At 48.2% G+C, this 24,014-nt stretch overlaps 2 protein-coding genes across 3 annotated transcripts in view; one reads left to right on the top strand and one right to left on the bottom strand.

The window, feature by feature from the left end:
• LOC144160139 (uncharacterized) overlaps positions 1 to 4,649 on the bottom strand; it is an 11,235-nt gene extending 6,586 nt beyond the window's left edge. The window contains exon 1 of the mRNA XM_077691740.1: positions 3,599 to 4,649. Within this exon, the coding sequence (XP_077547866.1) occupies positions 3,599 to 4,649 (1,051 nt within the window). The remainder of the gene's footprint in view (positions 1 to 3,598) is intronic.
• A 7,796-nt stretch (positions 4,650 to 12,445) lies between these two features.
• LOC144159557 (uncharacterized) overlaps positions 12,446 to 24,014 on the top strand; it is a 155,344-nt gene continuing 143,775 nt past the window's right edge. For both annotated transcript variants that reach the window (XM_077691125.1, XM_077691124.1), the window contains exon 1: positions 12,446 to 13,113. The gene's annotated coding sequence lies outside the window, so the exon portion shown is untranslated. The remainder of the gene's footprint in view (positions 13,114 to 24,014) is intronic.

Below are 24,014 nucleotides of genomic sequence, written 5' to 3'. Positions count from 1 at the left end.
TGCCAGTAGAGTCGAGGATGTGCCGTCCAGTCGCGCTGTACGTAAGTCGTTCTCGTTGCGCTAAGCGTTGAGCTTCGATGAGTTCGCTTAGCGTATTGTGTAGCCCAAGTGCCTCGAAGCGTTCGGTCGATGCGGTAAGCGGTATCCCGATAGCTTGCTTGTAAGCTCGCCTAATGAGAGCGTCGATTTTGTGTTCTTCGTCCTTTTTAAGGTCTAAGAACGGAGTGACATACGTTATCCTGCTTACAACAAAAGTTTCAACTAATCGTACTAGATTGAGTTCCTTCATGCCGTGATGGCGGTTTGCAATGCGGGAGATGAGTCGGGTGATTTGAGAGACCTTCTTTTTGAGAGAGAGGATGGTTTCGGAATTGTGTCCGTTCGCCTGTATGCGAAGGCCAAGAACCCGTATGCTTGTGACTATGGGGATGCGTTGGGTTCCACCACCAGCGAAGAGATGGACTTCCGGAGGGGTCTTATCTGTGCGCCGCCCTCGACTGGTTGGTCGATATAGTAAAAGCTCCGATTTTTGCGGAGAGCAGCTGAGACCGCGAGGGCCGACGTAATCTTCGACTGCTTCGATTGCCTGTTGTAGCGTGTCCTGAATGTGGCCGTCGCTGCCTCCGGAGACCCAGAGCGTAACATCGTCTGCGTAAAGGCTATGTTGAAGGCTGTAAATTCGGTTTAAAATTTCAGGAAGACCAATCATGGCGACGTTGAAGAGAAAAGGGGACAGGACAGAGCCTTGGGGCGTCCCCCTGTTCCCTAGCTTTATCGCATCGGATTCCATTCTCCCTACAGCGAGGGTAGCTGTGCGGTCTGAAAGAAAGTTGCTGATGTACTCGTAGACTCTTGTCCCGACACCGAGTTTGCTCAGGTTCGTGAGGATAGCCGAGTGTTTGACGTTGTCAAAGGCCTTTGTGAGGTCAAGACCCAAAATTGCTCTAGTGTCAAGTGGTGAGCAGCGCGCCCCGTCTATGACGTCGTATTTTAGGCGAAGCATCACGTCTTGCGCAGAGAGTTTTGGTCGAAAGCCGATCATCGTGTGCGGAAAAAGACCGTTGTCCTCCATGTAGCTGTTGAGCCTGTTGAGTATGACGTGCTCCATTAATTTCCCTACACAAGATGTGAGCGAAATCGGTCTGAGGTTTTCGAGCTGAAGTTTCTTGCCTGGTTTGGGAATCATAATCACCTTTGCCGTTTTCCACATGTCGGGTATTTGGCCCCGCTCCCAGCACACGTTCATATAGCGGGTGAGGGCTTCAATTGATTCATCGTCCAGATTTCGGAGCATTTTATTTGTGATGCCATCTGGACCTGGCGACGACCGGGTTCGCAGGGTTACGATGGCCCCTCGTACTTCGCTGACAGTGATGGGTCGATCAAGGAGGTCATTTTCCTGTCCCGTGTAGCGAGGGAGGACCTCACGTGCGGAGTCTCCGAAGTATCTATCCTTAATTGTCTTGATCAGCTCGGTGTCGGAACCCTTAAAGTTGTGTAGAAGTATGTTGAGGTTGTTTTTCTGCGTGGTTTTACTATTGTCAGGGTCGATGAGACAGCGTAGAATATTCCAGGTCTTTGAGAGTCCAATTTCATATTCCATTCGATCACACGTGCTGTGCCAATTTTGACGTGTTAGTTGACTTGTGTAATCTTCAATGTCGCGATTGAGAGTAGCGAGGCGCCGCCTCAGGTTGCGATTTAGCTTTTGTTTCCGAAGTCTCTGGTGCAAACTGCGCTGGGCCTCCCACATGTGAAGGAGCTTCGCATCGGCTTGATAAAGACCTGCATCTGCCGGTATTTCTTTAGTAGCCTGTTTGGCATCCCTGCAGAGTTGTTCTGTCCATTCCCGAATATCAGATATCTCCTCGCCCGCAACGTCAGATGAGGTACGTTCGGCGACTCGTATTTTGCGGAAGGCGTCCCAATCAATAAGGTGGAGTTTCTTACCGTACGGGTATTTAGTGACCCTAGATTCGACCCCAATCACGACGATGTAGTGGTCACTGCCGAGGTTTTCTTGACTGTTGAACCAAGTGGCATCTTTGCGCGTGTTCTTCGTGAAGGCGAGGTCGGGAGTAGTATCGCCACTCACGCTGTTTCCTATGCGGGTGGGCCGTGTGGGGTCAGTGATTAAGATGAGACCCTCTCTATGCGCATCGAGCCAGAGGTTTCGCCCCTTAATCGTGTCCCGTTTATATCTCCACTCTGTGTGGTGAGCGTTGAAATCTCCGACGAATATTAGGGTGTTTCCCCTGGCCAGTTCGAGGGTTTTACGAAAAAGTTGACCGAATTTGTGGGCGTTTCGAGGAGAGCTGTATATATTAAGTATAAATATGGTCTGTGTTCTGTGTTTGCTGTCTGGAATTAATTCAACAAGGATGTGAGCCGCAGACGACGCACCCACCCCGGCATCGTGACGGATCGCCGGAATGTTTCGCCTCACGAGAGTGGCTACCATGGGTTTTTGCTTCGAGTTAACCCCAGCGGCGTCTTCTTCTACGTCTGCGAAAGATTTGTAATTGCTAAGCTTTGCAAAAACACCGGTCTCTTGAAGACAAACGACGTCAGGCATTTCGCTTGAATCCTTGGTCCTAATAAATTGTTCAAGGTGAGCGCGTTTTCTCCTAAATCCTCGACAGTTCCATTGCCATACGACAAGCGTACTTGGCTTTCGGGTTTTCTTCTGTGAGCGATTAGACATGGTCGTGAGGATTTTTGGAGCTTTCCGCTGAGGTTGGACGGGAGTAGGGTTTTGTTGATTTCATGGGGCCCGTTCCTCCATCCCTGCCCATCCACGTGGTGGTGCTTTCTAGGGCTGTAACCCTAGCTCTAAGTGGAGAAATTTGGGAGCCGATATTTTCGGCCAATTCCGCCAGCATAGCCTTGAATTTTGTGCTGAGATTCTCGGTTATGGCCTTACTGAGGTCTTCTCCAAATTGGCCGAGCATGTCCTCATCGACGTATGTTCTAGAGTCCGAGTGTGCGGGCTGGCTAGAACTAGTGGGGGTCGATTCTTTGGCCTTGCGTTTCGGCTGTGGAGAGCCCGTTGGTGAGTCGTCCATCGCGTCTGCAGAGCTGTGTTCTGAAATAATTTCAGGCGACTGCTTAGCTGGCGTAATGACCTGGTTGAGTTGTCCTGAATTAGTACCCGCCTGGCCTAGGTTGCGTGGGGAATAGGATGTCGTTGATTCCGCACTGGTTCCCTTGAGTAGAGCTATTTCCGCCTTGAGGGCTGTATTTTCCGACATGACGAGCTCTAACATCTGCTTAATTTTTGTAATCTCGGACTGTTGATCTGAATGTTCAGAACCAGGAACGCCTGTGGTAGGGGCGCTGCGCTTTTGGGAGGCTTTGCCGTGAGAGACCGTGTTTGCCCAGCTCACCTTGTTTGCTTGGTTGCCTCCGCTCGGCTGTCTTCCGTTTCGAGACAGGGATCTCGACTTGCGTCTGTGATTCTGGCGGCCAGCGATACTGGGGCTCCGGTGTCGCAGGTGTTGACTGCTTGCCGAGTTGTCCCTGGTGCCTGGCCCGCGACTCACGTCCCGTCTGCTAGGTCGTTCATGCTGCGGAAGCCGTGGAAAGGACCCCGATCTACCACGCTGGCCGGTTGTCGCTTCGCTCGGCCCGTCCTTATGGAGTGTGGACGACGTCGAAGTTCCGTTGCGCCCGCCGTTTTGTTGTCGTCGACGGTTGTTATTTTGTTGCTGTTGCTTTTCCCACTTGCGCTTCTTGAGAATGTAGGGAGTCTGGAATCGCAGTCGGCACTTCTTGTCGCCGGTTGGATGATCCCGTCCGCAGAGAGTACACTTGGGTTCGCATTGATGTTCCTCAAGCGGTGAGTCGGTGCCGCAGATCTTGCAGATCTTTTTGTCGGGTGCTGGGCAGACGTCGGCGCGATGACCGAGCCTGCCGCACCCGTCACACAGTTCGTGTCGCTTCTTGTGGATGAAGCAGCGATATTCGGCGCCGCGGTAGTATATATAATGCGGCACCGTTGTGCCTTCAAAGATGATAATGGCAGAATTAGTACGGCCCATTCTCCGGGCCTGCAGAATCGTTGGATTCTTCTTGTAGACAAGACTTCTTGTGATGTCGTCAGCACTGTCGTACTCTGGTATATTGTGTATGATCCCCTTGACGGTGTCTTCGGGAGGCGCCGCGTAAGCGGTGACTTTGTAGGAATTTTCTCCGAAGTGGAGCTCCTTGACAGCGGTGTATTTACTTGCACGCTCCATGCTGGGGGTGCTGGCCACGATGATGTTTTTTGCGGGGTTGATCCTGAGGAGATCTTCCGCCGCCTCGTTGCAGCTGAGGCCGGTCGCACGGAGCACGCCATCGCGCAAACAGGCCTGGCTAACTTTCGTGATGTCGAGCCCCTCACGCGGGCGCAGCACGACTTTGATGTCTTCTTTCGGCAAGGCCGGCTGACGCGGAAGGCGTGGTTGCCGGCTTGCTGCTTTCTTGGCACGTGAGTTTCGGCTGGTTGGCGTGCAGCCAGCGCCTTTTTGCCCGGGGGAGTGTGCCGGGGTTATGCCGAGCTGCGCGAGAGCACGAGCTCCACGTCGGCGATGGCTCGTGAGCCACCCGGCTTCCTCGGTGATTTCTTCAGGCGAGATGGACTCACCGTCCACTTCGATTCTCTCCATAGCGCTTCTCCGGCTCTCGGGGGTTGAGGTGCCGGTAGACCGGGTGGGTGCCGAGTGGGGGCGAGGCGGCTGGGCTCAGGCCGCCGTCGCCGCTCCTCCCCGGTGCACCGTGGTTCCAAAGTAGGGTTAGCAGGGTGGCCCCGCTTCGCTGAACAAACCGGCTGATATGAGCTAGGCGGTGGTCCAGTAATCCAAGGAAACGATGTCCGTCGGCAGCTAGGGCCTTTGGACGCCCGATACGGTGGTTATTTGCAGGATAATCGTTGAATTTACGCCACAGAAAGTGTGAAAAGGCACAGCCCATACGGAGCTCACCCGTTCAGCGTAGCCCCCTGGTGGCATCCCAGGCGCCGGTAAGTATTATTTTTTTATATAGTGTAGGGGGAGGGGTGCGGACTACTACGGACAACTAGAACGGGTGACATCGTGAGTTAAAGAAATGCTCTGCATTTAAAAACATGAAGACTCCAGTGAAAATACAGCAGGGTAACAGAGGAAAGAAGCATTCATTATCAAGCACTGTACATAAGGTGGAGGTTCCGGTAAGAAGAAGGAAACAAATCAATTCTAATTCGTAGGCGTTTTGTGGAGTGGCGCGGTGCTTCATCTTGTATAACCAAAATTCCCTTCAAAGCGGTAAACTTGCTTGTGCATTCCGTAAAGTAAAACGAAGAGCTGGCGTAACCAACGATTTGAAAAATCTTCGTTGATATTTTCGCAAGTTATAGATGTATACGTTGACTGTCGTTAGTTGGACCGGTGCCCACGACGGATGACAGCGAGCCGAGTCTTGTATTGCCAATGCACCTTCTAACAAAATGATCATCCAGATAGAAAAAAAATGTTATCACATTTCTAGATTATCGTTGCAGGCACCCGTTCCGATTCAGGCTCTTCCAGGCATCCGTAAGACGCTTTCTTGTTGGTCGCCCAGAACCGGAACTTGGCCGCCAATGCGCGCGGAATCGGAAGTGCCTTCGGAACACCGCCGACACGAAAAGGCTTCTACGGGCTCTCATCGCATACGTTACTCCAGTCACATTATTTCTCTACACCAAACTACAAATGTCGATGCCTTCCCTCGTTGAGAGAAGGAAGCCGGGAGAGGCCTGTCCTGATGGTTACGCCACTTAGGAATCCGCTACGCTCGGCATGTTATGCATAGGCGGGGTTGATTCCTTCGGTTACGCAACTTGCACACGCTTATAGGCTGGTGGGGGAAAAGTACGCACAAAAGCGCGCACGTTCGTGCGCGGTCATCGCCGAAGTCGTGGGTTCGTGACGCGTCCTGCCCGCCGCGGGGATCTCGGCAACTTGGGGGCTGGTTGCGCCGGGCCGCTGGTCGGCGCGAGAGGAAAGAGAGCGCGCGAGGCTATTCCTGGAGACGTCCATCACGGATGTACACGTAGCGCCGACCGCGACCTTCGCCAAGTTCGTGGAAAGGCGATCGAGTGCGACACGTTTCCACGGCGGAGCCTTACTGCGTGAGTATTCGAGGACCCAGCTGTAGGACAGCTCCACCATTGTGTTGACTCACAGAACCTGCTTCAGAAGTGAAGATTCGAGACCACGGTCCCACCTTGACGCCGGGTAAAGATGATGGAGCGGGTTCATGCGACCTGTAGTGGATGTGAGAGAGACTCAGAGGAGAATATCGCGTAGGAGAGCCACCAGCTGCTAGGAACAAATTTCAGGGTGTGTCTGCCGCTAACACTAGGGCCAAGATTGAGCGAATGTTGTAACACAGGGACTACAATGACTTCTTTGGTTAGATGACGTATGCCATGAGCGCACTACAAAGGGGATTCCACAATCAATCAATCAATCAATCAATCAATCAATCAATCAATCAATCAATCAATCAATCAATCAATCAATCAATCAATCAATCAATCAATCAATCAATCAATCAATCAATCAATCAATCAATCAATCAATCAATCAATCAATAGCGTGGTGCAGAAGCGGCATCTCGAAAGGGAAAAGATAGAGCGGCGAATGAATAAATGAATCCTGAATCCAGTAAAAAAAATTCGTCTGGCATATTGTATTTGCTTGCTTCGCAGCATGTGTTGTCGAAAGACGGCGATCGTCTGCCGCCCCTGCCGCAAAACTGCCTCTCCTGTGTTCCCCATTACCTCTGAAGCCGTTCCTCTCATATTTTGGTCCTCCCGTGATGAACGCAATACCCGTTCGTTCCATTCAGTTCAACCTCATAGACCGAAATTGGTCGACCGAAAAGCTCTGATAATGTCTCTGGACACACGGCGCGTGCGTGAAACTGGGCTCCCGTTGTGTCAAAACGGTTACTAGAAAATCACCAAAAAGGAACGCTTCTAGATGAGACGCATCGATCACGAAGGAAGAGTAGAATAGCACACCTTTATCTCATAAACCACGTATCGGTGTACATTTAGGTCGTTCGTAGATGCGTCTACTTAGTGCGCGAAAACTCGTCGCATGGGTTCGTTCTTCGTTGACGATTTGGGTTTTCGAAGGTTGGACGCATATTTAGCGAAGCCTTATGACCCACTTTTGGCGCAGTTTTCATGTGAGAAATCTTGAGAAAGCTTTCGAGCTTATCTCAACTTTCTTTAGGAAGCGATGGTAGAGTTTATTTTATTTGCTATAGCAAAAATCAAGCCCACGTCTGTTCTTAATTTTAAAAAAACACTGCTTGCATCAGTTATGTATTTATGGTAGGCTGCGCCTAATCTCACGGCAGTTTACAGCCGTGAGAATTACGCGGAGGTAATCCTCACGGCAGTTTACATAAAAGCTGGCTGCCATAAAATGTGCTGAACAATATTAAGTCCCAAAGTAACCTAACATGACATAACCTCAGTGAACCTAGCGTAACCTAACCGAACGCGTCATAACCTGCCCTAATCCAGTCCAACCGCGACAAACCTAATCTAATCCAGCCCAAGGACATTGAACACAACCTATATTTAACGTAATTCAACCTATTATAGAAGTCATGTGCGTCGATCTCTTGATATAGTAAAAACCAGAGTAAAAAAGAGTATTTACAAAATCACGATGACTGACAAATTCTGAAAGCTACATATAAAAAAAAAGAAACATCGCATTGTCGGATTCGAACCTGAGCCAAGTTTTAAAAAAAGCCAGTTTTAAAAACTATACTACTATACCACAGCGGTACAGGGGCATCTGGCAACACGGCTTTTTAGGGAATATTTATCCCATAGAATCTCCGCGTAGCGGTAATTTCTAACGGTAATTCTTACGGTTTCCGGGGAAAAAGACGCTACCTTTATGGTAATATGCCATGTTTTCTTTTTTCTGAACAAAGTTGTCAAATAGGAAGTATGCTACCAGGCTTAGTAGTTTGGAAAGGTTTTGCCTATGTATAGTTCTCCTTCAAACATTCCTTCAACTCTTTGCCCGGCGGCTGAATTGAGACACAGACAGACAGACAGACAGACAGACAGACAGACAGACAGACAGACAGACAGACAGACAGACAGACAGACAGACAGACAGACAGACAGACAGACAGACAGACAGACAGACAGACAGACAGACAGACAGACAGACAGACAGACAGACAGACAGGACAGGCAAGGCACGGCAAGACATGGCAAGGCAATTAAGGCAAGGCAGGCAGGCAGGCAGGCAGGCCAAAATTTTCGCGTTAGGTACCCGAAGAATTAAAAATCAGTTACATTTTGTTGCTGCACCCCCCAAACGCACGCGCGCACACTAATTTCTTGTTAGCTTTGGTTTTAAATGAAATGAAAGACAAGGAGGCGTATGTGTATCTTAAATGTCACAGATGTGCCTCGGAACAATGAATTTTTCTTGTATTCTTTTAATAACGATACCTTTGACTTAACTGTTGAAGGTAAGAACGTAACGAAAGAAATATGTGTCGCCTAGAAAGCGCATTTAAAAGTACTCAATCCAAGATTCTTCTAGCGGACGATTAGAGTTGCCTCCTCCTTTCGTCGTTCGTTATTTTCGTTTGTTCTAATACGGATGCCAGCTGTATGAGCCGGGAGCCCTGGTCGCACGCTCACTAGCGAAGACCGTGGAATGCTAACGATCGCCATGACGCATCACCAATGCCAGTCCCACTACCACTGAAACAAACGCCGTACCAACAAAAAGATCAGACACGAACGCATGCCCGAGCCCCCGCATTCCCCGAATTGCCTTGGCCCAGCAACGAACGCAGTGTCCGGAAACGAACGAGAGGGTAGGCGATTTCATTTCTCTCATTTTTTTTTAAAGGCTGAAGGGAAAAGGCCACACCTAGGGAATGCAGTACGCCACGGTACGCTGGAGATCGTCCATAAAGAGAATAAGCTGCGGCTTTCTCCGGATATCATCACTGAAATTCCCCCACAGCTATACGTATACGGGTCCACGAAGCAATGTTGATATATATGAGGCCGCTCCACCAGGGGTAGTACTTTGGAAAGGCGTTGTCTGTATGTACCTCGTCTTCAGGCTTACTGTTACGGATAGACACACTGACGCCGCTAGCAGTGGTTCTTCGGACCATCAAAAACCATGAACCCCTGTAAGCGCGCTTCGAAATCTCGCCGGAACACCCCGAACCACAGGTTGCTAGCCAAACAATTCTACATTTGAGTGGTTGCACGATAAACCCAAGAAAAGGCAAGAACCAGGAGTGCCGGGTGTTGTTCTCGCCAAGTTTTCTTTGTCACAATCGGTCAAGATAACAAACACGGGCTTCGCAGTCACGAATGTGACCTGTGGCTGTAGGGCAGCGCTGCGGAATACGAACACGAAGTTTAGAATTATTCCCCGGAACAGGTAAGGCTCTTTACCCATACCGTATGCTCCGTTTCGCCATTTACCGAATAAGCACAGTTGGTCGCATTCTTTGGTCGCTTTTATGCATTGCAGGGAATAAAACTGGAGGGAATGGCTCAGCTAAGGCGCATTTCCGCATTGTGAAGTCAGAAACAAATGAAACACGAACATGAAGGATTTGCTCGAAGCGCGAATGGGGATGTTTTGGATTGAACAGGCGAACTGTAGTGGCGTGAGTCTGGTGCATACATGAAGGCGGCTGGCCCTTCCATTTCGCAATGTAAATGAACCATGCCGTTAGGGGTGTAAGAAAAGAAACGGGGCCAGTTGAGACTCAGTCTAGTTCACATGTTTTCGTTCGCGATTAATTTGCTGCTGTCTGTACCATTGTGTGTGCACGTTACAGTGTGTAGGTATATCCGCGCGCACCTATAATTATCGTGCGTATATTTATCCATTATGTGTAATATATTAACCATGATGGTCAGCTTTTGAATGTCGGCTGCAGGCTGGTGTCCTCTTTTATTGACTTCAACTTCTCATACATTGAGTCATGCAGCACTGTTCGTGTAAATATTAAACTCACTGTCTGTGATTCGACAGGAACTGACAATGACATCTGCACAGGTGGCGAAACGTCTTACGTATCGTTTTTACTTTGTTGAGTAAAGCCAGACTATTAAAAAAATGATGCACGCCACCGTCTAACAACGGCGATGATTGAACGCGTCGCTTTCTCGTGAGAAATTCCTATGTTGATAAGAAAACCTAAAGCAGGCTTCACCTGTGAAAGAGTATACTTGAGGCAGAGTACGCTTTACAGGTGGAAGTGGGCCTTCCTGTAGTGGGTTTTGAGGTGCACTACAGATGCCATCAGTGTGACATAGAAAGCTTGGCTTTAAAAGTAAACAGGCTCATAATGAGTCTGATGCCTGCTAAATTATTTCACCAGAGAAGTGCACGCGCGTTTTCAACTCAGACGTCATAACCGTAACAACCGTGATATGTCTTTTGAAGCAAGCCCCTTCTCAATTTGATGACTACTCCAAAGTCACGCTATTTAATGTCGTCGTACGACTCCTTTAAGTTGTACTTGCAGATGTGACCAAATTTCTTACTATTTAGCGAACCTCTATGTGGCTACACGGGAGGAGAACGGCTTCCAAATGACGACGAAACTGTTGCAAACTTGTACGCTCAACGTTGAGGGCGGGCCTGTAGACAGTGTTTGGACACACGCGAAGTTTGGCAGCGCAGGCGACCTAATGAAATGCTATCGAACCACATACCCACATGAGGCGGAGCTGCGCTAGTGCGTAAAGCAGTACGTTCAGTCGGCGGGCACAGTGTGCCCTAAGCATACATTAAAAAATATTCAGTTCGGCTAACTTGAGCCGTGCGTAGTTCCAAACTTTACAGCCTTTAAATGAGGCAACCGACGATTATGGAGCCGCGACGATATTTGCTTTGGACAGTTCCCATCTTTATTAGGCCTACATTTTTTCTCATAAACCGACAGATGTACACTTCATTTCCTTTTATTTGTTTGCTCAGCACCTCTTGAAGTGACCGATTAAATACGCCTGGACGTTAATGTATCAAGATAACAGAGATGCGAAATCTGCAACGGTTGCCGGGCTGTTCTTGCCAAACTTCGATATTTTACTCGTTCACAGCATCCGAATCTAAATTCTTGGACATATCAGTAGAACGTCGAGCGAGTTATTGTCTGCTTACAAAGGGTACAGCGTGGCCAAATATCGTGTTATGACTGGTATATAGTAGGTAGACCCATCGGACATTGAGGCAACAGCCTAGCGAATACTTTGTCTCGCATGCCAGCCAAGAATCGCGCAAACGTTCAAACCATGACCGAGAGAGAGCTAAGTCTGCGATGGACGTCGTGATGCTTATCCCGGAAAGCAAACATATATGTCTCAGTGACCGCAGCGCAGCGCAACGGTTCATCGCAAGGGCGATGCTGCACCTGCCCGCACCCAACAGCCGCGCACGTATCGTAAAAAGAAAGAAAGAGAAAACGACTGCGGAGGTCGGTTCAAGTGGGATCGCAATTTGGCAGCCTTTTACGTCGTCGCTGGATCACGCTCCCGTAGTCTTCACCGTGGGCAGGCAAGGTCGCCCGGTTAGAGGCCACGCTGGGGCAGCCGCCGGCGTTCCATAACGGGCAGGTGGTACACGCCGCCGTTATAGCGGCCGCGCGAACGCGAGAATAGAAGCGGGCCAGCACACTCCCTTGCGGAACGCCAACGAGGATCTCACCTTGCAAACTCCTAGGTGGCACTACGGTCGATAGCCCTGCTTTCCAACTTCGCTGGGAGACGATTCAAAGCGACATTAACACATTGCGGGGTTTTTAAGGAGGCGTTTTAATGGTTTAAGGATCCACAAATGAAAACTAAGTGATCACAGGGACAAAAGATGGTTAGCGGAATACCAATTGGATATTTGGAGCGACGCCATCATAAGTTTCGGTAGACGCATCTGCGGCTCCTGGTCGCCGCACTACTTCTTGGCAGGCCACGCAGCGAACTCCCGCGTGGAGCAGACGACACAGAGAAAGCGAAACCACGAGTTTTGTTTGAGCGCCAAGAGATGGCGCCAAATACCCCTCTTCCACAAGTTTGCAATGCGTTGAGCAGCAAAAGATGAAGCAATACATGCCGCTTCCTTCAACAGGTTGTTGATTGCAACTAGCCGAAACACCCGCTATAATGTGAACATTGCTTAAAGATTCAACCGTAGCGACCTCACAGGCTAGTACAAGCAAAAAAGAAGGCAGTGATGGTGTAGTACAGTCACTGCTTCTCAGTGGTCCCCTCGTTTTTCGCTTTTTTGTTCGTTCACTTCTCCCAGTTTTTATTCTCTGTGACGTAATGTTGTCGTCACGACGCGTGCGGAGGTTGAAAGGGGAAGAGCGGCGCCGTTTATGGCTATGTGTGTATGCGTAGTTTATCCAGCCACGGGGCGTGGAAGCGGTGACGCCAAAACGCGCATGCGTGGGGGGTTCGCGCCTCTGCACGGATGGCTGCCCGCCGCCCGCTCGGCAGCAGCGGCTCCAAGCGCTCAGCCGACGCATTCGGCGGGCCGCGTGAGAGACGTCGCGCAGACGGCAAACGCTGATGCGCGATGCGTCCGTAGTCGTGCCGGCGCGTACCAGTGCATCATCTGTGCGCGAGTGCTGAATTTTCGATCGATCCTGACCGTGTGCGCGGACGTTCTAGCACCGGGAGGCGTTTTGAGTGGCCAAAAAAGCATCGTCTGCTCACACCTGTTGCCAGGTGCTGGGCGATCGTCTGCGCGGAGGAGGCGCGCGCTCGGCGTGCGCGCCCGTTGTGTCGTCTGCCACTTTTGAGGAGTGTCGTCTGCAACGACTCTTGGGATTGTTACGCCTGCTGTTGCTACCTCCTTCGTGATCGGTTCTTGCTGTGAGCAGAAGCTTGCTCAAAGTTCTAGTGACCGCTTTCGCACGTGGGATGCCCTGGGAGGGAACCTTCGAGCACGACCTTCGATGAGAAAGTGAAAGTGCCCAACTTTTGCCTCACATCCAGTGACGTCACAGGTGAACGCCAGCCGAGGTGACACCTCCCACAACGCTGCAAGAATAGTGACAAAAAGCAAGCCATTTTTCCACCGACCCGTGAGTAACCCACGACTTATTAGTTTGACTAGTTCGCTGGAAACAAGATTTCAGTATTTAGTGTTTTTCGTGGCCTCTCCGTTTTTATTTATTTCTATGCTTTAAAATGAAACATCTTGTTGCCAGACATTAATACAATGACATTTTAGACTAGTCGAACAGATGTACATTCGGCAGTGTGGAATTTCTGCATCCGAAAGCGAGCTGCGGTGTTCGCACTGCAACTTTAAAAAAAATGTGACCTTATGGGGCGATGTCCTGAGGACATTAACTTTACATATCACTGCCTTGGACTGCAGCGACAGCAGCGATAAATCTATGCTGTCTGTTCGCAACCGACACATCTGCATTCAAAGCGTCCGCGTAAGCTTCTCCATTGCATTCGTGATAATAGAACTTGAGCCAGGTACACGGAACGAAATGAGTAACGTTACGAGTAATTCTTATTTCGAAATTTCTGCCAAAAAATACGGAGAGGAGTTAAGCAGAGCAATCGTGTACGCCGCAGTGCTTCAGTTAATGATGATTCGTAGCACATTGAAACAGCAATTTTTTTTGCAGTTTAAAGATGGTGGCGCAATCTGGAATATTCAAAGCCTTGAATTTGACAAAAATAGAGCACTCCTGCGAATCCAGGGCTTAAAGAAAAAAAAAACGGATACGGCTGCTCGCATACATTGGCAAAGAGCATTCTTTTCTTATTTATTTGGCTGATGTCCAAGAACAAAAGGTAGAAAGAAGAAAGCGAGATGAGACAGCACGTACAGCTTGGAGGATTTAAAATTTTTAAACCTATTAAGAGGCTTCGCGAGATAAAGGCAAACCGAGCTGTCTGGTATCGTACCGCTTTTTATTGGGCACTTATACCATGCTTGTGGCAGGCGCTGATCACGCAGGTTTTATGACTGCCGGGAGCTCTTCGTTGGTGACGAAATATCCACACCTGCTTCGTCCAGGAAGTGTTTAACGCATCGATTTTATCGGGCTATTAGGACACCGGCTGTGTATGCGTGCACTAGCCCGCATGAAGCGTAATTTATAGCCGGCTCTACACTTTCTCCTCTAAATAACCTTGCATAATAACTATAGTGTAAAGCGCTCGTTTTATAAGCACCGTTTTTACCTACCATAATGGGTATTGATCTAAATGCTTGCTTTGTAAGCACATATCTTGTTTACATTAGTAAGTAAGGGGGGCTCCATGCATAGATTTGTAAAGGTGGATCCGCACAGCATTTTAGGTCGCACCCAAAATGGTCAGACGGAATTCTAGAGTACACTATAGCTAGATTTTATTTCTTATTTCATTGTCGGCGGGGGAGATTTTAGTGAATCTGTTTCCGCACATGTGGTTGTGGCGCAAGTTTGAAGAGGTCGTTAACAGTTCTTCTCTCATATGTTTGCCCCCGACATTTTCTTTTAAATTGTCGCACTGAAATTGCACAATACATTAGCCAGAGGGTTTAGTGAAAATAGCGGCACTTGTACATAACATTAATAGCAAATAAGGGGAAATAATTTTATGCGTTCTAAACGCTCAAGCGTGACGGAACATCTTGGTCTCATACCTCGTAGTAAAGAACACCAACAGAAACTGGTTTTTGTTCCGACGTTTGTATCTTTTGTTAGTACAGTTAAACCTGGATATAACGAAGTTGCCAAAAAATTTGCTATTTTTCGTTACATCCAGGTTTCCGTTAAACGCAGGTTTCGAGTTAAGGCTTGCGCGAATGAAGCAGAATTGAAACCAGACTGTCAGACATCAGTGACGGTGAACTCGGCATTCAAGGATTTATTTCACACTGAAAAACTGCGTGGTTTGCGCCTTCTGCTTTTCCACGAGCTTAGTCATTACACGGCATTCCAAAGGAACAAGGTCACTTAACACCGTATACACAAACGTAACTCAAGTATCCCTTTTTCCTTCTAACACTTTTCGGTTCGTTGACACGTTTCAAGGACCAAACGTATACTGAAATGGCGCCTTTTTGCGAACTTAAGGCTCTTTTATGCTCTCAAAATTGTTGATAGGTTACTAGCTGGGATACTTTACCGGGCGGCGACGTTCTTCTTTCTCGCCGGCGGAGGTGGCATTTAATATTTCGAGTTTATCTTGACAAGACAAAAATTTCGGCTTCATGGCAGCAGAACCGACTGTGGAGGTAGCAGCGGCGACGCGTAACTACACGCCGACAAGCAGGCCTAGGCACCTAACCGACACCGCACTCACACGTGGAAACGCACATTAGTTTGCGGAGCGGGCGAAATTCACTAAATTAGTGCATTGCTGTTGTCTATTCTTCAGAAAAATGGCAAAAAGCAATGACGCACCAACGTAGCGAATTCGTTAGATCAAGATTAACCATCGCAGCGCCTCCGTTACATACAGGTCGCAAAAACATGGGCTACAATGAAGCTGGCAATGGGGAATTAAGCAATTTCGTTAAATCCGGGAATTCCCTTACATAGAGGCTCTTTACATCCAGGTTTAACTGTAGTGTGCGCTGTCGTTACACTTTCCTTCAAAGAAGAATAATTTTCTGCATTCTTGGTCTGTTTGAATAAAGAATTATTGAACTAAAGGCGCTCGGTTTAGCCTTAGCTAGTTCAGCAACCGCGAAAAGCAACCGGCCTTAGGCAATGACACTATATATATTGCTATAAATGCGCTATAGCCGACGGGCAGCTGAAACAAAGTGAGTCATGTCAGCGCGCCAATTAAGTGTAGTGGAGTGTCGCGGGTAGCAGCCGTGCGAGACAGTTTCGCTAAACGGCATTTAATGAATCCAGGAGTGTTTTCCAATAAAGCGATGAACGAATCAAACGACAGGAAGAGCTTAAAAGGACTTGTGTTGTAGGTGTTTTGTTCGCTAAAATATATATTTTTAGCGGTAACAATAGTAGGCATTCAACGAGCGTTCGTGTAGCTAAAGTGATATATTAGTGAAGCCGTACGGCAACGGTATTTGAAGGGACTCTGCTGGTTCGCACAGTTAGCTATTTCGATTCGAGGCCACAGCGACTGCAGTCGTGTAAGAAGCAAAAATAAATTGACCTTTCTGAAGTCGTCTAAATGAGTGTAATTGCAGAATTAGTTTTTAAACCATTAAATGCCTTTAGTTGAGTGCAATCCATCGTCACATTCGTGTGCATACGCGCAAGCATGGGCATCCGTGCCATCTCATTAGTGAAATTAATTAAATTCATTCCACGTTTGTTTACTAAGATGACTCTACAATCGTGCTAAATTTTACGCCGTCCTGATCGATAGTTAGCCCCCAATGAAGTTCAAAAAATACGGTAGGAAGTTATATTTCAGTCCAAAGTTCCCAGTGCATGGCCGTCCAGGGAAGAAGTCAAAATTTTCTTGACCATGACGAAAGTACACAGACCGCAGAAAATTCAATGCGTGCCAAGCTAACGTCTCGAGCGAGGCTGAAACGTTTTATGCCGAAAGGTAGAGAAAACACCTTCCTTGCTTACTGTCAGAAAATAATTTTGCCGCCGTTAAATGTTAAGCTTATCCTTTGAATGCTTTGTGGTCCGGAAGGCTTAGGTTTGCCCTAGAAAATTTTGACAAAGGCTGTACGTTTTAGGGGCATGGTTGCAACTAGCTTTCTGGCCCACCAGTTCTTGAATAAACTGTTCCACGGTCGTCCGCTTAGACAAGTATATGAATGTATCGAGTTTCGTTTCATTAATTTGGACAGATAATTAGGGATCAGAGCTTTACAACAAATGATAAGGTTGCCGCTTGGGCAGCAGTTAAGGCGGCTGCGTTTAGGTTTAGGAAAACTGCCCTGGAACGACTTTGAAAGCTACAGTAGCCGACCGTTTTGTCGGACTCCGAAAATTTGGACTTGCTGGATATTCCGGACTTTCTCGAAGAACCGCAAGTTGTCCCGTAGGAGTCTTAGGAGCACCGACAAGTGGGCAAGTTGATATGGAGACATGCTAAATAAAAGCGCAGAAAAACGCGGGACAAAGAGAAGAACTACACAGAACGAGCGCTTACTAACAACTGAGTTTAATGAAACCAAAAACGACAAATCTCGACACAGCGCACCCTTGTGGCGCATCATACACACAAAACTGACGTAATTCAACAGCAATAGGGAAGAAATCAGCAATCCCATGCACCGCAACAAATTGCCCGATGATCCGCGCGAATGTTAACAGATCGATAACATCAGCACCGAACATTGAGAATCCAAGAAAATTACTGCCTTCTCACTGGACGCTATCTTCAAGATAGGCGATTTCCTCGTCTTCCTTGAAGGGGACTCCATGTTCTCATCTATCTGACCATTGTAGGAAGCATGGGTCTGTGCCTCTGCTAGAAAAAACAAAAGTCCTTTTTAGGCACCCTGAGCAACGTACACGCGAGGTGGGAGAGGCTTACTTTATCTTTTTGTGCAATAAGAATGGAACTTGTGTAAGCGCCCCACCCATCGCCCTCCTTAACGAGGAAATCGCCTATCTTGAAGGTAGCGTCCAGTGAAAAGGCAGTAATTTTCTTGGATTCGCAATCCAAAAAAAAAAAATATAATCCTACCGAGTTCAAAATTACGCCATTTAATTTAAAAGTATGGTTAATTATAATTTGAGAGAGATTGTAATAATAGTCTTGTAGTATCTCCACCACAAGAAAACCTACGTTGCTCAGTCATCAACTTTATACTCCGGGAATAAAAAGGAATCGAATGCGGTTGCCCTGCCACTCCAGTAGTGAGAATGTCCAGAGCGTCGATACACCGATGTCGACGCTCCGACGTCTGAGTGGTATTTGCTGGAATCGACACTCCTCGAATCGAGAGGAACGAACGTCGCCATTCCTCAACTTTGACCTGTTTCGGAATGTTGCCTAATTTCTCCTATACAGTATACGCAAAGCTTGCTATCACTAAGCCCGGTCTGAGTTTGGTCGCGTGAGATGTCGCGTGTTCGCAAGTCGCGAATTTATTAGCTCACCTTTGTAGACCAACTGTGATGCACGCATGCTTGCCGCCTGTATTATTTATTGGGTTTCTCTTCAATCGTCGCAGCTTGTTGGCCATTTAGAAAAATTCACAACCATTTATGTAAGCATCGCCTGGTCCAGTAGTCCGGGTTCCAGCCATGCTCTGTATTTGGCTCTATATATGTGGCCAGAGGTGCTTTTGTGAAAGCGTTACTATGCTCTCATGCGCATGATAATTTTTTGAAGGGACGAAGCACCTTAAGGCCGAGGCTTGTCCGTCGGGCGTCCGGCGTCCGTGCTCACGGCACAGCACCGTGTAAATCGAAACATCTGTGAACAAAAGGTTCACAAGAACAAAACAAAAGGTTCGCAAAAGGTGTGTGTGTGTGTGTTTGAGAGAGAGAGAGAGAGAGAGAGAGAGAGAGAGAGAGAGAGAGAGAGAGAGAGAGAGAGAGAGAGAGAGAGAGAGAGAGAGAGAGAGAGAGAGAGAGAGTGTGTGCTGAGCATGCGCGAGGAGCACTGGATTGGATTGGATTGGATAAAATGGAAATTGATTGGATTGAATTGGATTGGATTGGATTGGATTGGATTAGACTGGGTTGGATTAAATTGAATTGTATTGTATTGGATTGGATTGGAAATCATTTTAGCAGCAGTAAGCACTCTCACGGGTGATTTACGGTAAGAACGATCCCCAGTGCTTCGCCCACTCGTCATGATTCACTTCGTGGAGATGTGTGATTTTTTTTTGTCGTACCGGACACCGCTCGTAACAGGGAATTGCAGCTCTTGGGGATGAGCCGGGCGTATGTGGGTGCGCTGCTACATATACTGCGCCCAGTCTACAATCACAACAGGGATACCGCAGAAACCTAACAAGAATTCCTGACGTACGACAAAAAAAATTGTGACCGCAGAAGTCCTGTTGTTACGAAAAAGCCGTTTGTTGTTACGACACACATTTCTGTCGTAACGCCAAAGTCAGTTTCTTCAGCGACAAACATTCCTGTAGACACAACAGAACTGCCATTTACGCTACTCTTCACAATGGGCAATAACATTCAAACCATGTGTAACCACTCATGGAACATCACGATCACGACAAGATAGTAATTCGGCATGACGGAACATCAAAATCAGGACAGGAATACGACACATGACAGGATATCAGAATCACGACACGACAAGAATACTACTAGTACGACACGCAAAATTACGACAAACTACAGAAAATTTTCTTGTCGTCATTTTCGACTGGGTGTATACTTCTAATGCAATGTTTCGCGAGAATTTAGTTTATTAGCCTGATCAGCTGGAAAGCTCGCCTTTTTGCTAGCCTCTCCATAAATAGTTATTAAACAACAACAACAACAAGGACAAGGATAACAATAACAAACTACTACAACAGCAACGACAAACTACAAACTATAGCTTCTGAGATATAGCTCGAGCCCGCTTCTTATCCACTAAGCCTCGAGGCTATGAAATAAACGCCAACACAACAGCACTAACAACAACAGAAACAGCAAGCAGCTCATACAGCAACGACAAAAGCTACAACAACGAGAAGTATGACGGCGAAGTGGACTGAGCTACGGCGCTTAGCGCCGCCGGCATCACAGATGTTATTCATGTGAACTAAGTGGGCTGAGTCGATATTCGCAGCGGTCCGACCCCTATATTTCGCGATCGATGTTCGCGCTGTCCCATATCTCTACACAGCATCAACGAAGAATATCCCTCTGCTGCGATGGTGGGTCCAGTAGCTTCTCGTCAAATCCTTGAGGAAGGTGAATTACACAATCTTTGAGCAAGGTCATGAACACATCGGGCACACACAAAAAACACAAACAGACAGGCAGGCAGACATACATACATACATACATACATACATACATACATGCGTAGATACATACATACATACATACATACATGCGTAGATACATACATACATACATACATACATACATACATACATACATACATACATACATACATACACATAGAGACACACAGACAGACAGACAGAGTTTGCTCAAGAATGACTATAGCATTCAAAATTCTTATCCGCAGGATATTTCGGCAAGTGCCCAGCCAGCCAAATTATTTCGGCATCACAACTAACCCCGTAGTCCAACTAAAGCGTCGCCGTGAGGTTCTTCCTCTTCACCAACCAGTGGAGGACAGAAAACGACGAGTGGGGGGGAGTCTCACGGGCGGAACTCGCACGCCACTTTCCCAAAAGTCAGTGTCAACTAGGGCGGTCTGCCAGTCATCGTCGCCTCTGACGTCACGAGTAAGCGCAGACGGCAGGGCCGGACGAGACGCTGTTCCGCCTCCCGTAGACAGGGATCCTAATCGTGGGGAGGATTCAGGAGAAAATCCTACCCTCGATTAGGATCTTTAGGAACACAATGGCGTGTTACGAGTTCCGCACTGGCGCGAGGAAATGCTTGATATCGATGATAACTGAATGTTTATCACGGCAGATGGCCTAAAAGTATGGGAAAAGCGGGTAGTAGTTACAGAGAGGGTACGAAGGGCCGGCTCTCTTGCGAAAGCCACAAGTGGGCTCAGTCATGGTCGTAGCCAGGGTTTCGGTGTCAGAACACCTTTCGAAATTTTCTGAATGATGCGTCCCCCCTCCCCCTGTGGGCTGCACCTTCTTATTTCAGAAGGATTATTTTTTTCCGGTGGCGTATAACACCCCCTAAAAATATTTCTGTCTACGCCCCCTGGGCTCTGTGCTCTAATTTCGGCACGGCCCTAATTGGTCGGAACAAGATTCCTGCTAAAGTACGCCCTTCCCTACACGGGCGACATACACTCCCAAATTAAAAGGATAAGAATGGGGTGGAGTGCATTCGGTAGGCATTCTCAGATAATGAATGGCAGCCTACCATTGCCCCCGAAGAAGAATGTGTATGACAGCTGCATCTTACCGGCACTCACCTACGGGGCAGAAACTTGGAGGAGGCTCACTAAGAGGGTTCAACCTAAACTGAGGACGACACAGCGAGCAGTGGAACGGAAGTTGATAGGTGTAACAGTAATGGACAAGGAGAGAGCGGAATGGGTCAGGGAACAAACGCGCGTTAAGGACATGGTAGTAGAAATTAAGAAATGAACCTGGGCAAGGCGTGTAATGCGAAGTCAAGATAACCGTTGGTCATTAAGGGCAACAGAGTGGGTCCTTAGAAAAGGCAAGCATGGCAGGGGGCTGCAGAAAGTCAGATGGGCAGATGAGATCAAGAAGTTTGCGGGGATAAATTGGTCGCAGTTAGCACAGGACCGGGATAATTGGAGATCTATGGGAGAGGCCCTGCACTGGACGTAGATAGGCTGGTGATGACACTCCCAAGACAAGCATACAATGTGGTGGGCCACATGGTGGAGAGATAGCAGTGAGGACAACCTTATCAAGTACTTGTAGTCTATATAAGTGTCGCTTACATGGAGGGTTGTTCGATTATGCTCGCCACTCTCGACGCTTAGCCATTCTGGCGAGCGGCTCTTATTTCGGATCTTTGTGCAGCCGCTTCCCAGGCCTCCCATTGCTGAAGACGACCGGCATGGAGATAGGGCGCCTTGCTAATATTCCAGCTTAGCTGTGACAGAATGTTCTCCGCTGGTGCATACAGCGCAGTGTCGCGTAAACATAAACCATATTCAGAGATCTTGTGCTAATACAGTCATAAATTAATGTATGTTAGATCGAAACAGAAGTCCCCCTCCTCTTCGCCGCTAGGGAATTTTCTCGTAGTAACAGGCTGGTTAAATTTCACTGCAGAGAAGTTTTTCCGGAGTTCCCTAATTTATTTAAGCAGCGCATCACAATGACAATGACACGGCGCAGAGGCGTCCTGCTTATCAAAAGGTACTGTCGAGACACTTAGTTTTACCCGCTGTCCCAACGTTTGCTACGCGGACATCTTCAATCGCGGGCGACACTCGCCCTTCGAAGGTACACGGCGACGCACGAGCGAACGTCGTTTATATATGGTCGCGCGTACTACGCTGCAACAGTTTCGCGCACACCATCCAGATAACAATGCACACCGATGACGACGTCCTGTACCTACTCCTCTGCAGACCTCGTCGTCGAATAATTGAACGGAGTGCGCGACGTCTGTCTAACTTGGGCAGTGGGAACACTTTGTACGATCCCAGCTACGTGTTGGGATGCGCGTCAAGCAGGCATCGCTATCAAGGGGGCGTTAGTTTCGCTTTCCGCGCGCTTTTCCTTCTGGGGCCGCGCAGCTTCTCGCAGAAGGAAACTCTCACAGCGGGCCGCAGAGACCCCGCCCACGAATTTCGATGGAACAGGGCGAAGGAAGGAAACGAAGAAGTGGAAAAGAAACAGCGCAAAGCAGCGCGTCTTGTTCCCGCATCGTCGGCGTTGCGCTGTCGCGATTGCGGAGGAGTGGGGGAGACCTTGCGTACGACGCGTGGGCGACGCTCCCAGCGACGGGGCGGCTTCGTCGGTAGCGACGCAGAACTATGCGCGGGGGGACCCCTTCGGAGACGGTACACGCACGGGCGACTGTATTAGCGGCGTATGTAGACTTCGGGGTCAAGGGCTGCCGAGCCACTCCCGGCCGCTGCGAGACGTGGGGTATGGCACGAGGAGCCGCGAACACAAAGTACAACTGTTTGATTTGGGAGAACGAGCCTTTGGTAGACCACTCAGCTTCAATCTAACCACCAAGCACGTTGTTTTTTTAACCGAAAAAGAAATCAGAGAAATATTCAGAAACTTTCAATTTCACGCTACACAATGACAACAATATACCGTATTTACTCGATTCTAAGCACCCCCTTTTTCCACGATCGCGATGCCCAAAGTGAAGGGGGGAGGGGGGTTGCTTAGATTTAAAAAAATTAAATTGCCCCCCCCCTTTCCTCTGACCCCTCCCTCACCTCTTTTTTCGCGGCCATATCTCGACAAGACGGACGCAAGCGAATAAAGTTTTATATGGCAAACATTTAAAAGAAAAATAGACACAGACAGTGAACAGACCGCTTATGCGTCTGATCCTCGGAAACACTCACTGCCATTCGAGTCCGTTGTGATGTTTGGGACGCCGCTTTCAGTATACCCCAGCAGGTCGTCTTCTGTTCCTTTGAAGTGGCTTGTAATTGAAAACTTCATTAATGACTTGGCTACAACGTCAACTCGGGCCCGCTTCCACGCGTTTCAAATCCAGCTTGCGATGGTTGCTTAGAGAAAAGGGGGTGCTTAGATTCGCATGCAAACTTTTTCTTCCAAGTTTTTTTTTTTTTCCGAAGTAGGGGAGGGTGCTTAGAATCGCGAAAATGCGGTAATAGAGGAACACTAATAAGAGAGTTACCAGTGTATTAATTGCACTTTAGAATTCTAGTGACCCGATGAAGGGGTTCTAGAGGCACCACAACCATAAGCGCACGAAGTCCGTGTGACGTCACGGAGACCTGACGAGAAAGTTACTAGTGACTCGCCACTGCTTCCTCGGTGTTCCTTAATATCTCGATTACGTGTGCGAAGTTCGCGAGAAGATTGTAATAATTTTTATCGGGACAAGGGGATCTTTTTAATGACCTAAACTTGTATTTCGTCTTCATGGACCTTTCATGGCTGACGTATTGAAAGCGATGACGGGGAGAATGACAGCAAGGCGTCGTTGTGGTGTTGGCTTTCTCTACGTCGGCTTTATTGCCATAAATCCGGGCTACCGTGCGACAAGGGACAACACTGGGGCGCTACGCTTTTTATTTAGTGAGTTTTGTGGCTTACCGAGAAACAAGGGTAAGCAGCAGCAGCCAGGAACTTATTTGCGTAAACTTTGACGAATAGTAGGTTCAGCTGGACTTTCTGTTCGAGAATAACTCATCTCTACCTGAAGGGGATTGCAACGGGGTAGCCGAACGATGTTCATGGTGGTGGCAATCACCATGAGCGCTT

The sequence above is a fragment of the Haemaphysalis longicornis genome, unplaced genomic scaffold, assembly GCF_048455015.1.
Source record: "Haemaphysalis longicornis isolate Haplotype H1 unplaced genomic scaffold, Haemaphysalis longicornis Haplotype H1 scaffold_10, whole genome shotgun sequence".
NCBI lineage: Eukaryota > Metazoa > Arthropoda > Arachnida > Ixodida > Ixodidae > Haemaphysalis > Haemaphysalis longicornis.
The sequence above is the reverse complement of the archived record's forward strand: the minus strand, read 5'-3'. Positions and strand labels throughout refer to the sequence as shown.